This window comes from Hemitrygon akajei, chromosome 5, assembly GCF_048418815.1.
Source record: "Hemitrygon akajei chromosome 5, sHemAka1.3, whole genome shotgun sequence".
Classification (NCBI taxonomy): domain Eukaryota; kingdom Metazoa; phylum Chordata; class Chondrichthyes; order Myliobatiformes; family Dasyatidae; genus Hemitrygon; species Hemitrygon akajei.
In genome coordinates, this window is record NC_133128.1 from 137782299 (window position 1) to 137797732 (window position 15434).

The 15434-nt window shown below is 42.3% G+C and overlaps 1 protein-coding gene across 2 annotated transcripts in view; it reads right to left on the bottom strand.

Moving 5' to 3' along the window:
- LOC140728213 (disco-interacting protein 2 homolog A-like) overlaps positions 1-15434 on the bottom strand; it is a 264393-nt gene that overhangs the window by 156450 nt on the left and 92509 nt on the right. For both annotated transcript variants that reach the window (XM_073046628.1, XM_073046627.1), the window contains exon 2: positions 9153-9224. In XM_073046628.1, coding sequence (XP_072902729.1) covers positions 9153-9224 — 72 coding nt within the window. The remainder of the gene's footprint in view (positions 1-9152; positions 9225-15434) is intronic.

Below are 15434 nucleotides of genomic sequence, written 5' to 3' on the forward strand. Positions count from 1 at the left end.
CTCCAATGCCATCTCTGACAGCAGTAATGTTTTTGGATGCATAACAGGTGGCAATGAGTCAATTTACTGGGGAAAAATAAATAGGTCACCTAATTGAATGAAGCTGCAAAAACAATCTCTCACTCAACATCAGCTAAACTTCCACTGTGCACTCAAATTTGTTTAGTCCATCTCTTGACATCTCTCTCCCCTTTCTCAATCTGCCTCTATTGCTGGAAACAAATTATCCACCATTATCTTTTACAAATCTACTGACTCTCAAAGTTATCTTGACTATACAACTTCCCACAATGTCACTTCCACCCCCACAAGTCTCTATATGCACCAAATCATTCTCTGTAACTTCCGCCATTTCCAGTGAGATCCTACCAAAAAGCACATCTTTGCCTTCCCCCCACCCCTGCTTTCTATCAGGATTGCTAGGTACATGACTTCCTTGTCCACTCATCCCTCACCACTCATCTCCCTCCTGACACTTATTGCTGCAAGCATGACAAGTGCTACACTTGCCCCTACACCACCTCACTCACCACTGTTCAGGACCTCAAACTGTACTTCCAGGTGAGATGACAAATTATCTGAAAGTCTGTCGGTGTCATCTATCATATCCAGTGCTCCTGGTACAGCCTCCTTTACATCATTAAGACCTGACTAAGATTGAGCAACTTTGCTCTATCAACCACAAAAGGTAGGATCTTCAGGTTACCACCCTTTACAATTCAACCTCCCATTCCCATTCCAACATATCTGCCCATGGCTTTCTCAGCTGTTATGAGGAGACCAAACTCAGGTTGGAGGAGTAATACCTCATACTCTGTCTTTGTAGCCTCCAACCTGATGGCACAAACATCAATTTCTCTAACTTCCTTTAATTACTCCTCCCTTATCTCCTTTTCCATTTCCCATTCTGCCTCCCCTCTCACCTCTTCTCTTTTTTCTCAACTGCCCATCACATCCCTCTGGCTCTCCCCCTTATTCCCTTTCTTCCATAATCCACTGTCCTCTCCTATAAGATTGCTTCTTCAGCTTTTTACCTCTTCCACCTATCACATCCTACCTTCATACTTCATCTCCCCTTCCCCACTCATCCACCTTCCCTCTCTCATGGTCTCATCAACCATCTACCAGATTGTATTCCTTCTCCTCACCACCACTTTTTATTCTGGCTTCTTCTTCTTTCCTTTCCTCGAGACGAAGGGTCTCAGTTCTAAATTGTTTATTCCTTTCCAAAGCTGCCTGAGTTCCCCAGCATTTTGTGTGTGTTGCTAAAGACCTGATTGTTGTCTTCAGGAAGGGTAAGGACAGCAAATATACACCTGTCTACATGAGTGTAAAGAAAACAAGAAGACTTTCATATTAACACTTCCTAATTTCACAATGAAAAACAATTGTTGACTTTAAATGATATTTTTGGGAAAATATAACTTTGATGTTTTAGAAAACACTGCCAAAATATGAAGTCAAATATGGTTGAATAATTCAATTGTCTGGCTACTAAAATTCATTACTTTGATGATCGCAAAAGGTTTTGGTTGAGGAAGGCCTATATACCAAAAGTGCCAATTATTTTGTTGAAGTTCATACATCACAATCTTTTATGAAACAGTCTTTGTTCTTGTTGAGCTACTGAAATTTAACTGTGCAGAACAAGTCATTAACATTCATGATGCATGACACAGTACACAAATAATAGGAGATGGGAAAAAGAAGAATTTAACAAGTCCTAATGTACACATTCAAGTACAATAGTGGTCGCCAACTTGTCAATCGTGATTGACTGGTCAATCTTTGAGATTTTCCCAGTAGATCTCAAAAAAAAAGAAAATTAAATACACAAATACTGTTGAGAGATTGTTTCTAGGTTGCAGGGTTTTAGTTCTGTTCTTTCTGCCCAGTGAGGATGCATGTAGCTCCCCCGCACTACACAGTGTACTTCAGCGGTCCCCAATCACCGGGCCACGAGGAAACGATGTGAGTCAGCTGCACCTTCCCTCATTCCCTGTCACGCCCACTGTTGAACCCATACGAGGTCATCAGTCACCTAAACGCAGTAACACCCTCACGCGGCCGGCAGGAAATGCCATTGCTACCGGCCTGGACCATGGAGTGCGGACAGATGGGCGCCGCCTCTAAACCTGTTCAGCACACTGAACGTTCGTGGGGAACCCAGAGCTAAAATATTCGCAGTCGATCTAATTCGGGCTCAGGGTTTCATAAGCAGCAGAGCAGCTACCGCGCTGCGATCTACTGAAACAAAATTTTGTCAGCCAGTAAATCCTACCGGGGGGGGGGGGGGGGGGGGGTGCGCGTCCTAACGCTCTCCTCACTCGGTCGGTCACTCTCTCCGGACTACGACTGCTGTGGTCCCAGCACAGGGACCTCCTGCCCTGACCTTGTCCTCTCACCAGCCGCACCTGGCCAAGGCATCTGACGGCAGGCGGGAGTCTGGAGTTCGGGCCCGGAGGCTGTCTGATGAGCCAATGAAGCCCTCAAAACTGCTTCGGGACCTTCAGTCCAAACACCCTGCACTTAAAGGTGAACCTGTTGAGTTTTTTTTCCTGCAGAAAAAACGCGAGCAGCGCGGGACAGAAGCTAAGTGCCAAGAGCCACGAAAACTAAACTGCAAAATAGACTGGACATAAGGAACCTGCTTCAAGTATCGCTGTATTCCCATCGTGTTTACCTCCCACCCCCACCATCGGCCAGTCCGCAAGAATATTGTCAATATTAAACCGGTCTGCGGTGCAAAAAAGGGTGAGTACTCCTGGTGTTTATACATTATTTCTACTTCCGGGTTGTGGGGTTTTACTTCCGTTTTTTTTCCCTGCCCCGGCATGCAACTAATCAATCTGTAGTCAATCTTGCCTTTCACTAGGCTGAGGTAGGGGATCTTGGGCTTAAAAAGGTTGGTGACCACTAAAGTACCAGTTGTTGTAAAATGACCACTAAAGAACCAGTTGTTGTAAAATGAAAAACTTGATAGAAAAATATTTAAGCTGCAATTTGTGCTTATATCAATGCTGCCTCAAATGGTTGTCATGTTGGTTTAATTATGAATCTAGATGTTGTTAAATTATATTTTTGATTTACATAAACAAAAACTTATTAGCATATAGTTACAAATTATTGTGTTCTTTTATTGGATATCCACTAAAGTGATGATTAAAACATGTTCAAAATGCCTTGCATCAGCATTGTGGAATCATTTAACAGAGTAGGGAACTGTCATCTTTGTCAACCCAGCCAGACAAGTGAACCACTCCAAACTATAAAGTCACAACTCCAACAAATAATGAACAGCTTCGACAGAACAAATCAAAACAAAGGATAAGCTGTACCCTACCAACTTCCAAATGCTATTAAAAGAGATTCTAACATACCATGTTATGCAGGTCAAAGTTTTTGGCTATCATTACCAACATTACTTTCATCAGGAAGTATCATTAGCTCTGCAAACTGATTAAAAAAAACAGAGCATCTGCCAGGCTGCCTCTCACCAGGGAACTAACAGGAATGTGTATGTTTGGAAAACTGGGACACTGAGAGCATATGATAAAAGCATACCAGGATTATCAATGAAAAGGTTGCTGCCACCACTTCCTGGTCAAATATGAGTGCATGGGTGGCAAAGGAAACTCAAGGGAGAAAGCTTAAGCACAACAAATATGCCCTTTTAAGGAAAAAAAATACTTTTTTAAAAAAAATGGATAAATGAAGATGAGCTTATTTGAGGCCAAATGTAGCCTCGATATCAGAACCTGTTAAAAGGAGCAACTGAGCCTCAACAGTCAACTTACCCACTTGACAGTTGAATGGCACGGGAAGTAAATCACAGAAGACACACTGAGTGAGCTACACCATAGTATGTGAACTCTCAACCTATGAGATCATCTCAACTAGATTCAATCATCTAAAAGGATCACCAGAATACTCCACTCTTTTTAATCACTGCATCTGTGTGTCTATAACAGTATCTAAAGTACAGTCAGCCTTCCTTATCCGTGGGGAATTGGTTCCGGGACCGCCCGCGGATACCAAAAAACATGGATGCTCAAGTCCCTTATATAAAATGGCGAAGTATTTGTATATAACCTACGCACATCCTCCCGTATACTTTAAATCATCTCTAGATTACTTATAATACCTAATACAATGCAAATGCTATGTAAATAGTTGTTATAATGTATTGTTCAGGGAATAAAGACAAGAAAAAAAAGTCTGTACATGTTCAGTACAGACACAACCATCGTAGCTCTTCTGGGAATGTTGACACCACCTCAGCATCAGCCGATCCCGATTCTCCCGTGATCTTCAAGTTCTTCAAGGCTGTAGCGCTTTACATAGCTAGCCAGCCATCCCTTACCAACTTTAAACTCCTTCCTCTCACTCACAGCACAAGTAGCGAACGAATGAGACACGAGGCGAACAATGCTCAAACGAGTAATACTTCTAGATTACAGTATTTATAATACCTAATATAATGGAAATGCTATGTAAATAGTTGTTACACTCTCTTGTTTAGGGAATAAGGACACTTTGGAGGAGGCTCAATAATACTAAATTCAGGATCTGTGGAGGTTGAGGGCTGAGGACCACTTCGGCAAGCGACATGCCACTTTCCAAAAGATCTAAGATTTCTACTTTCTTGGCAAGAGATAGCACTTTACGCTCCCTCTTAGCCTTTGAGGAATTGCTTTGACCACTTAATTGCTTTTTAGGAGTCATTTTTTGTTACAGAAACAAAGTAGCAACCAAATAAGACACGAGGCGATCAATGCTCAAACGACGAGTGCTGGAGAGAGAACTTCCGGGTTTTCCCGATCCGCGGTTGGTTGAATCCGTGCATGCAGAACCCACGGATAAGGAGGGCTGACTGTATCCGCTCTACCACCACCCCAGGCAGTGCATTCCACACACTCACCACTCCCTGTGTAAAAAGCATTCCTCTGACATTTCCCCCACCAAATATACTTCCCTTTAATCACCGATTATGGCCCCCCTTGAATTAGCCACTTGTGCCCTGGAAGAAGTGGCTGTCCATTATCTGTATCTTACTATCTTGTGCACCTTTATCAAGTCACTCCACATCCTAAAGAAGACTGTCTATGACAACTTGTATGTTTTATAAGTCAGAATTTTCCCAGTTGTGAAGAATTAGCAAATTTAATTCCAAACAAATTAGAGTAGATCTCTCTTTGCCTCCACCCCCTGCTTCCCAACTCATTCTACCCTCCAACTACTCACTGGCCACTGTAGAACTATATTCATTATGAATTCTAATCTTGCAGATGATCTTCAGTGTATTACAAACAATTTAAATACACAGATAAATATATTAAAAAAAATTTCAAAACGTTCTTACCTAGGGGGCACAAAAAAAACTGAACATCTACACTGTCTCGTGCAGTCTTTGATTTTTAAAGATCTCACGGTAACCCAGATCCTACAGAAATCTTGCAGTACTGAAATTATCTCTACACCTACTATCACTTTCGAGGTGAGAAATGTTTAACCAAAAATTGTGACAAATGAAGTCATTGAGCTTTACACTTCTATCCCCCATCAAGAAGGTCTTAAGGCTCTCTGCTTCTTTGCTTCTTTCTTCAGAACAGACCCAAACAATTCCCCTCCATCACCACCGTCCTTTGTCTGGTGGAACTGGTCCTCAGTCTCAACAATTTCTCTTATGGCTCCATCCACTTTCTCCACAGTCAAGGTGTAATCATGACCTCACATGTGCCCCAGCTTTGCCTACTTTTTCATTGGATATGTGGAACAATCCATGTTCCATGCCTTCGCTGGTAATGCTCCCCAGCTCTTTCTGTGCTGCATTAATAGCTGCATTGATGCTGCTTAGTGCACCCACACTGAGCTTGTCAATTTCATCAAATTTCGCCTGCCCTTAAATATACTCAGTTTATTTCTGACAACTCTCTCCTCTTTCTCAATCTCTCTGTCTCCATCTCTGGAGACAAACAGACCACTGATATATTTAAAAACCCACTGATTATCTCCTCCCATATTGTCTCCTGCAAAAATGCCATTCTTGCTCCTTAGTTCCTTTGTCTCCATCGCATCTGTTCCCAGGATGAGGCTTTCCTTTCCAGGACATGTCCTTCTTCAAAGAATGGGGTAATCCTTCTTCTACCAATGATGCTCCCCTCAATCAATTCTCCTCCATTTCAGAAACATCTGCACTCACCCCCACTCTGCCTTAACAGTGATAGAGTTTCTCTTGTTCTTACCCATCTCCCCATGAGCCTCTGCATCCAACACATCACTCTCCACAACTTCAACGGAACTCGACCACCAAACACATTTTTACCTTCCCCACCCACCCTCACTTTCCACAGGGATCGCTTCCCCCAGGATTCCCTTGTCCAGTCATCCCTCCCCTCTAATCTCCCTCTGGGCACTTAACCCTGCAAGTGCCAAGAATACTACACCTGCCCATTTACCTTTCCCCTCTGCTCCATCCAGGGCCTCAAGCAGTCCTCCCAGGTGAGGCAACCCTTCACCCACAAATCTGTTGGGATGCTTCTGATATGGCCTCCTCCACATTGGTGAGACCCGATGCTTTGTTGAGCACCTCAGCTCTATCCACAAAAAGTGAAATTTCCCAGTGGGCAACCATTTCAATTCCTATCCCTATTCCCATTCCAACATGTCACTCTATAGTTTCCTCTTCTGCCACAATGAGGCCACTCTCAGACTTAAAGAACAACATCTCATATTCTGTCTAGGTAGCCTCCAACCTGATGGCATGAACATTGATTTCTCCATCTTCCAGCATTTTCTCAACTCCTCCTTCCCCCTTCTCCATTTCTCCACTCTGGCCTTTTACCTCTTCTCCTCACCTACCTATCATCTCCTCCTGGTGTTTCTCATCCTTCCCTTTCTCCCATGGTCCACTCTCCTCTCCAATCAAATTCTTTCTCCTCCAGTCCTTTAACTTTTCCACATCACCTCCCAGCTTCTCACTTCATTCCTCCCTTCCTCACTCAGCTGGCCTCACTTATTACCTTGTAGTCCTGATGAAGAGTGTTGGCCCAAAACATTGACTGTTTATTCATTTCAATTGATGCTGCCTGACCTGCTGAGTTCCTCCAGCATTTTGTGTGTGTTGCATTGAGCTATTTATTACCAGCACTGTAGTCTAGATGTAGCAAACAGAGAATTTAAAAACTTAAAGGCAGCTTTAAGGTAAGGCTCCCAATCAAAAAATGCACAAAATGCACAAAAGTCACAAAAGGAAGAATGCTGAGTTATTCAGTCAGGACTTAAGTTTTACAGGTCAATATAATTGGACATGAGAATAGGAATTTTAAAACACACACAAAATACTAGAACTCAGCAAGTCAGGGAACATCTATGGAAATGAATAAACAGTCTACGTTTTGGGCCAAGACCCCTATCAGGACTGGCAGAAGCCAGAATAAGGTCATGGGGAGAGGGGAAAGGGTACAAGCTGGCAGGTGAGAGGTGAGTAACACACACAAAATGCTGGCATAACTCAGCAAGTCAAGAAGCATCTATGGAAACTAATGAACAGTTGACATTTTTCCACCATCAGCAGAATCTTGAATTGGTGATAGGTGAGACCAGATGAGGGGGAATGTGGGTGGATAGGGTGGAAGGATGAAGTAAGAAGCTAGGAAGTGACAGGTGGAAGAGGTAAAGGGCTGAAGAAGGAATATAATAAAAGAGGACAGTGGATCCTCTCCTACAAAAGGAGGAGGGGAACCAGAGGAAGGCAATGGACATGTGAGGAGAAGAGGTAGGAAGGGAATGGAAGAAAGAAGGGGCCAGAAATTACCAGCAGTTAGAGAAATTATGTTCATGCCATCAGGTTGGAGGCTACCCAGACAGAATACGACATGTTGTTCCTCCAACCTGAATTTGGTCTCATTATGGCAATAGAGGAAGCCACAGACAGGCCTGTCAATATAGGAATGGCAAGTTGAAGTGAAATGGGTAGCCATTGGGAACTCCTTCCTGTATCAACATGCATTCATCCATCTCTCATGATAACTAGCATGTATTGATTACAGCTCACCAGCTCAAAGATTTTAAAATTCCTAAACACAAGAGATTCTGCAGATGCTGGATATCTTAAGCAACACACAAAATGCTGCAGAAACTCAGCAAGTCAGACAGCATCAAAGGAGATGAAAAAAGTCGACATTTCAAGCTAAGACCCTCCATCAGGGCTGGAAAGAAAGCTGGGGGGGGGGGGGTAAAAACCAGAATAAGGTGGTAGGGCAGGGAAGGATTACAAGTTGGCAGGTGATAGGTGAAACCAGGCGAGGGGGAATGTGAATGGTAGGGTGAGGGTATGAAGAAATTAGGAGGCGATAGGTAGTGGAGGAGGAATCTAATGAGAGAGGACAGCAGACCATAGTAGAAAAGGGAGGAGGAGAACCAGAGAGAGACAAAGCACAGATTAAATGGGGTGAGAGGGTAACCAGAATAGGAACAGAAAAAAGAGAAGTGGGGCGGGGGTTGTGGGTGGAATTCCCAGAAGACAGAGAAATCAGGTTCATGCCATCAGGCAGGAGGCTACCCAGAGAGAACATGAAGTGTTCTGAGTTTGGTCTCATCAAGCAGTAAAGGAGGCAATGGACAAAAATGTCCGTGTGGGAATGGGACATCAAACTGAAATGGGCAACCATCGGGAGATCTTGCAGAGACAGTAAAGGTGCTTAATGAAGGTCCCCCAATCAAAGTTCTAACAGCTACTGAGAAAGTGTAGTGCTGGTAAACAATTACATGAAACATCACAAGTCTATGGATTTGGAAGGTAACACATTCAATGATATACATAAATCAGGGACAATGCTAAGTCCTTTTAAGAAAATATAGTAGCATTTATTAAGAGTAGTGGGTGAATTTGAAAGCAAGGGAACAGTTTACAGCAATACCAAACATAAGGACCAGAAAACTGTACATTCAACAGTTTAAATAGAAATTGATCAACAAAAGTGCAGCTCATGGACATGATGAGCATAGAGGACAATGTGGGTTTTAAAAAGAAAAATCACATCAAGTGTGGGTGATAGGCAAAGGCGTAGCAAAGGCATTTTCTCAATCCGAATGACAAAGCTCATCACATTCCTTTTAATCTACTATTTTGTTAATCATTTACATCTTACCTACAGTCTGTGGTATGTATGGAGCCAGCAGTTTGGCCTTTTTCTTTTCATAGCCCTTCTGAGTGATATCACCTGAATGGAAAAAAAGAACAAGTTTTAATCTTTCATTATTTGATAAATATGTATACAATACAAAGATAAAGCTTTTCCAAGCCTATCCCCAGTTGTTATGCAGTATCAATAATGAAAATAATATAGAAGGATTTATGCTGCTGAGTTAAAATATCAGACTTCCAATATGACTCAGAGTCCTGCCATGTGCAGAAGTTCGCTGATGACACGGCCATAGTGGGGTGTGTCAGGAATGGACAGGAGGAGGAGTATAGGAAACTGATACAGGACTTTGTGATATGGTGCAACTCAAACTACCTGCGTCTCAATATCACCAAGACCAAGGAGATGGTGGTGGACTTTAGGAGGTCTAGGCCTCATATGGAGCCAGTGATCATTAATGGAGAACGAGTGGAGCAGGTTAAGACCTACAAGTATCTGGGAGTACAGTTAGACGAGAAGCTTGACTGGACTGCCAACACAGATGCCTTGTGCAGGAAGGCACAGAGTCGAATGTACTTCCTAAGAAGGTTGGCGTCATTCAATGTCTGCAGTGAGATGCTGAAGATGTTCTATAGGTCAGTTGTGGAGAGCGCCCTCTTCTTTGTGGTGGCGTGTTGGGGAGGAAGCATTAAGAAGAGGGACGCCTCACGTCTTAATAAGCTGGTAAGGAAGGCGGGCTCTGTCGTGGGCAAAGGACTGGAGAGTTTAACATCGGTAGCTGAGCGAAGGGCGCTGAGTAGGCTACGGTCAATTATGGATAACTCTGAACATCCTCTACATAGCACCATCCAGAGACAGAGAAGCAGTTTCAGTGACAGGTTACTATCAATGCAATGCTCCTCAGACAGGATGAAGAGGTCAATACTCCCCAATGCCATTAGGCTTTACAATTCTACCTCCAGGACTTAAGAACTTTTTAAAAGCTATTAATGCTTTTTGAGACGGTGATTTAGATGCTTATCATATTTTTTTTTTACTGAGTTAAGTATTGTTTGTAATTAGTTTTGCTACAGCAAGTGTATGGGACATTGGAAAAAAAGTTGAATTTCCCCATGGGGATGAATAAAGTATCTATCTATCTATCTAAAAGGAACCTTAACATTCCAAGCAATAGTAAACAATTTTATCTGTGAAACTGTCACAGGAAATAATTCAACTAATGACCATCTTGATTACAGTGAACAACAAAGATTTTGCTTCCTGAATACTTTTGGGTGTATCTTATCAATTTGGGCCACTGATCATGAAAATAGCCATGAAATTTCCCTATCATGCATTATTTTTTTGAAGTCGCCTATATTTGTTATTTTGGTTCATAATTAAAGTCCATTAAAATATAGCCCACAATGTAAGCTGAAAAGTTTTCCATCTTGTCCAGGCATGCTAAGGAAGGGTGGATTCTGCATGGCAGGACAGGTTTTAGAAAGGCTATAAAAGCATCAACCACACACCGTTCTATGCATTGGGTTTACATCACGTTGATGAGCATGCTCTATGCGCATAGCACACTGTGTGTACTCATTATGATAAAGTAATTGTACTTTTGGGAGCATTTGTGGCAAATATACACTTAAATCTCAAAGACAGAGCACAACTCCTCTTATTAAGAAAGCCTGTGAGTTCTAAAATTGGCCTGAGCTCCTCACATTTGTTGCGCAACATGCATTGTCGTTCTTAGAGCTTGGCTCAGAGGTACTCGGTAGTCAGTGCTATTATGCTATTTGCAGTGCCAATGACAGGGCTAGAGCGGAAGAATCATGTTGGCATTCATAGCAAAAGGATTTGAGTACAGGAGCAGGGAGGTTCTACTCCACCTAGAGTATTGTGTGCAGTTTTGGTCCCCTAATCTGAGGAAAGACATTCTTGCCATAGAGGGAATACGAAGAAGGTTCGCCAGATTGATTCCTGGGATGGCAGGACTTTCATATGAAGAAAGCCTGGATCGACTAGGCTTATACTCACTAGAATTTAGAAGATTGAGGGGGGATCTTATTGAAACGTATAAAATTCTAAAGGGATTGGACAGGCTAGATGCAGGAAGATTGTTTCCGATGTTGGGGAAGTCCAGAACGAGGAGTCACAGTTTAAGGATAAAGAGGAAGCCTTTTAGGACCGAGATGAGGAAAAACTTCTTCACACAGAGTGGTGAATCTGTGGAATTCTCTGCCACAGGAAACAGTTGAGACCGGTTCATTTGGCTATATTTAAGAGGAAGTTAGATATGGCCCTTTTGGCTAAAGGGATCAGGGGGTTTGGAGAGAAAGCAGGTACAGGGTTCTGAGTTGGATGATCAGCCATGATCATACTGAATGGCGGTGCAGGCTCGAAGGGCCAAATGGCCTACTCCTGCACCTATTTTCTATGTTTCTACTACTTCTGCCTGACCTGTGTGCCTGGTTTCTCTCCTAATAACAAGAAATCTATTGAATACCCCAATTTCCCTTCAGCCATGAGATCTGTGCCACATGATGACAATCTTCCAGTACTGAAACCATCAGATATGGAGTCTGGAGGAGGTGCATGAAGATGCCATGATGCTCAACCCAGGAATGGAAAACAAGAAAGATGCTGATGCAGATTTTGAATCCTTTACGTGAGTAAGCCTCATCTGATAACTCAATCTGAATTAAATGACCTAATCAGAGACTTGGGTTTATCAAAAGCAAAAGCAGAATTACTAGGTTCAAGACTGCAAGGATGGAATCATGTCACCAGGCAAAAAAATTTCCAACCTTCACTGCCGCTAAGAAGATTTGGCGCAATTCTTTGGTCAGGTTGATAATCTGCATTTTTGCCCTGCCATTAATGATCTTTTGACTGCTTATGGTTGCCAGTATGACCCACTACTATGGCATTTTTTTATTAATTCTTCAGCTAGAAAGCTGTGCTACTACACAACAGCAATGTCCGCCCTTTAATACCAATCAGCTATGCACTACACATGAAGGAAAACTACCAAAATTTGGAAGCAACACACACAAAATGCTGGTGGAACTCAGCAGGCCAGGCAGCATCTATAGGGAGAAGCATAGTCGACGTTTTGGGCCGAGACCCTTCGTCAGAACTAACTGAAAGGAAAGATAGTAAGAGATTTGAAAGTAGGAGGGGAAGAATGTGAAATGATAGGAGAAGACCGGAGGGGGTGGGGTAAAGCTGAGAGCCAGAAGTCTTGTTGAAACACCTCAGTACAGTAACAACTGGAACATCTGTGGTGATCTGAAAATAGTAGTGCGGCTACTAGGAAAGCAGCTCAGATACACCAAGTACTGTTGTTTCATTTGCAAATGGAACAGCAGTGCTAAAGAATCTCATCACATTAAAAAGGATTGGCCTCTCTGTAAGTAGTTGGTTCCAGGGCAGAAAAGTGTGACACATATCTACTTGTGGACCCAAAAAAGATAGTTTTGCCTCTTCTTCATGTAAGATTGAGGCTTATGAAAAATTTTGTGAAAGCGATGAACAAAGAAGATAAAGGGTTTCAGTATTTGAGACAGACGTTTCCCAGAATAACTGATGCCAAAATTAGGAAGGCATTTTTGTTGATCCACAAATCAAACTGGTAATCAATGACAGGGAATTTGAAGAACTTCCAGTGGGACCAGAGAAAACCGCATGGAAGGTATTCTTGGATGTTGTTGAAAATTTTTTTGACAACTACAGAGCACCAAATTATGCAGCTGGTTGACAACATACTTCAAGCAGACAAAACCAAGTGCAACATGTCACTAAAGACTAATCTTCTGAATTCCTATTTAGACTTCTTCCCTGCAAATTTTGGCGCTGTCAGTGACGAGCATGGTGAAAGTTTTCACCAGGGCATGGAGAAATGGTATCAGGGTAACTGTAATCCATCAATGCTGATTGATTATTGTTGGGACACGTAAGTGAGAAGCCACAGACGTTGAGTACAAATGAAAATAATCAAAGCATTTTTAGCTCAGTTGAACTCTTGCAAAGCATCAGCACCATTACGCAACTAAACCCATTATATTCAATAAAAGTTTATTTCTTGTTTCTCCAAATTCCTACATGATACAAGTAATCTGAAATTATATTTGTGTTCAGCTTCAAGCAGTCCATCTTAACCATAAAAAATCTTGGGAAGCAACACTTCTGAAAAAATTTGCTGTCTAGTCTTATTTGCCCAGTCAACTGGACACAACACAACATCCCATCCCTCACTTGAGGGGTCAGCATCACATAATAGACATTAATCAGAAATGATGTTTGGAGAGGGCTGGTAGGTACAGTGAGCTCAAGTTAACCACATTAATAATACAAGTTGATTTTTTTTTAAAACAGGGGAGCAACTTTCTAAAAAATTCTGTATGTCTAATTTACATTCATCTACAAACTCAAGAATCAGGAACTATCACAAGGCTTATTCAAATAATAAGTACAAATGTCAAAACCAAACCAAAGCCGGATCAGGAATAGGTTTTACTTCCAAAATTACAAAACTAGCAGATAAAGGTAATGCATTGGTTATAATGGACTTGCATTTCATCAGCACACCTAATAGTGGGGAGGATACTGATAGGTACAGTTGCAAGAAAAAGTTTGTGAACTCTTTGCAATTACCTGGTTTTCTGCATTAATTATTCATAAAATGTGGTCTGATCTTCATCCAAGTCACAATAACAGGCAAATATAATCTGCCCAAACTAATAACCCACATTAGACCATGTCTCCCTTCAGCAATATTTCTGGGATACCTTGTATGAACAATCCCCTTCAGCTCATGCCACAGTATTTCAATTGGGATAAGGTTTGGACTCTGGATTCTGACTTAGCCATTCCAAAACACAATTTTTTTCTTTTCAAACCATTCTGTTATTAATTTGTTCTTGTGTTTCAGATCACTGTCTCGCCTTGGTACAATTTTGAATTCACTGCTCCCTAACAATTGCAAGTTGTCCAGGCCCTGAGGCAGCAAAACAACCCCAAACCATGATGCTCCTTCTGCCATGTTTCACAGTTGGAATGAGATTTTGGTGTTGCTATGGTGCTCTTTTCCCTCCAAACATAGCCGTGTGCATTTCTGCCAAGAAGTTCAACTTTTGTCTCATCTGTCCACAGAACAGTGTCCCAGAAGTGTTGTAGAACACCCAGGTAGTCTTTTGCAAACTTAAGACATGCAGCAATGGACAGCAGTGGTTCCCTCCATGGTGTCCTTCTGTGAACATCATGCTTGTTCAGTATTTTTCTTATAGTGGACACACGAACAGACTTTTGCCAAGTTCTAGCAATTTCTGCAGGTCTTTTGCTGTTACCCTCAGTGTAATTTTTGCAGGCTGCCTGCTCTCCTAGGGAGAGTAGCACCAATAATGAATTTCCTCCATTTGTAGACAATTTCTCCTACTGTGGACTGATTAATACTCAGGTCTTTAGAAATACTTTTGTAGCCTTTACCAGTTTCATGCACCCCTACAATTATTCTTCTACAGTCTTGTGAAAGTTGTTTTGATCGAGTCATGGTGCACAAACAGATCTTTCTTGAGACAAGCAGGCTCTGTCAGTAACCTGACTGAGTACCTTTTTTATAGGGCAGGGCACTTCTACAACCCCCTGTTACCCCTTCCCCCAACCACTTTCCACAAATCGCTCCCTGTGATTCCCTTGTCCTCTCGTCCATCCCCAATAATCTCCCTTGTGGCACTTATCCCTGCAAGTGTAAGAAGTGCTATACCTGCCCATTCACCTCCTCCCTCACCTCAATTCAGAGCTCCAAACAGTCCTTCCAGGTGAGACGATATTGCACCTGCGAATCTATTAGGGTTGTCCACAGTACCCTATCACCTCCTAGCTTGCACTCCATTCTCTACCCCCAACTTCTTATTCTGGCATCTTGCATCTTCCTTTCCAGTCCTGATGAAGATCTCAACCCAAAGAGGTGATGGGGGTGTGGGTTAACATTGTTAATCAGGGATAGTATAACATCTGCAGAAAGGAGGACATTGTATTGTCCACTGAGTCAGTGAAGGTGGAAGTCAGAAACAGGAAGGCAGCAATAACTCCACTGGGAGTACTCTACACAGATTAGGAGGCAGATTTTGGAAAGATGCAATTAAACATGGCTGATGCAATGAAAGACTTCAAATTCTCAAATAATGATTAACACTCCCTTGGTACGAAAGATGTGGATAGGACAGAATTTGTTTGGTGTATCCAGGAAGGATTCCTGACTCAATATATAAACAGGCTAACTAGAGGAGAGACATATGAGAT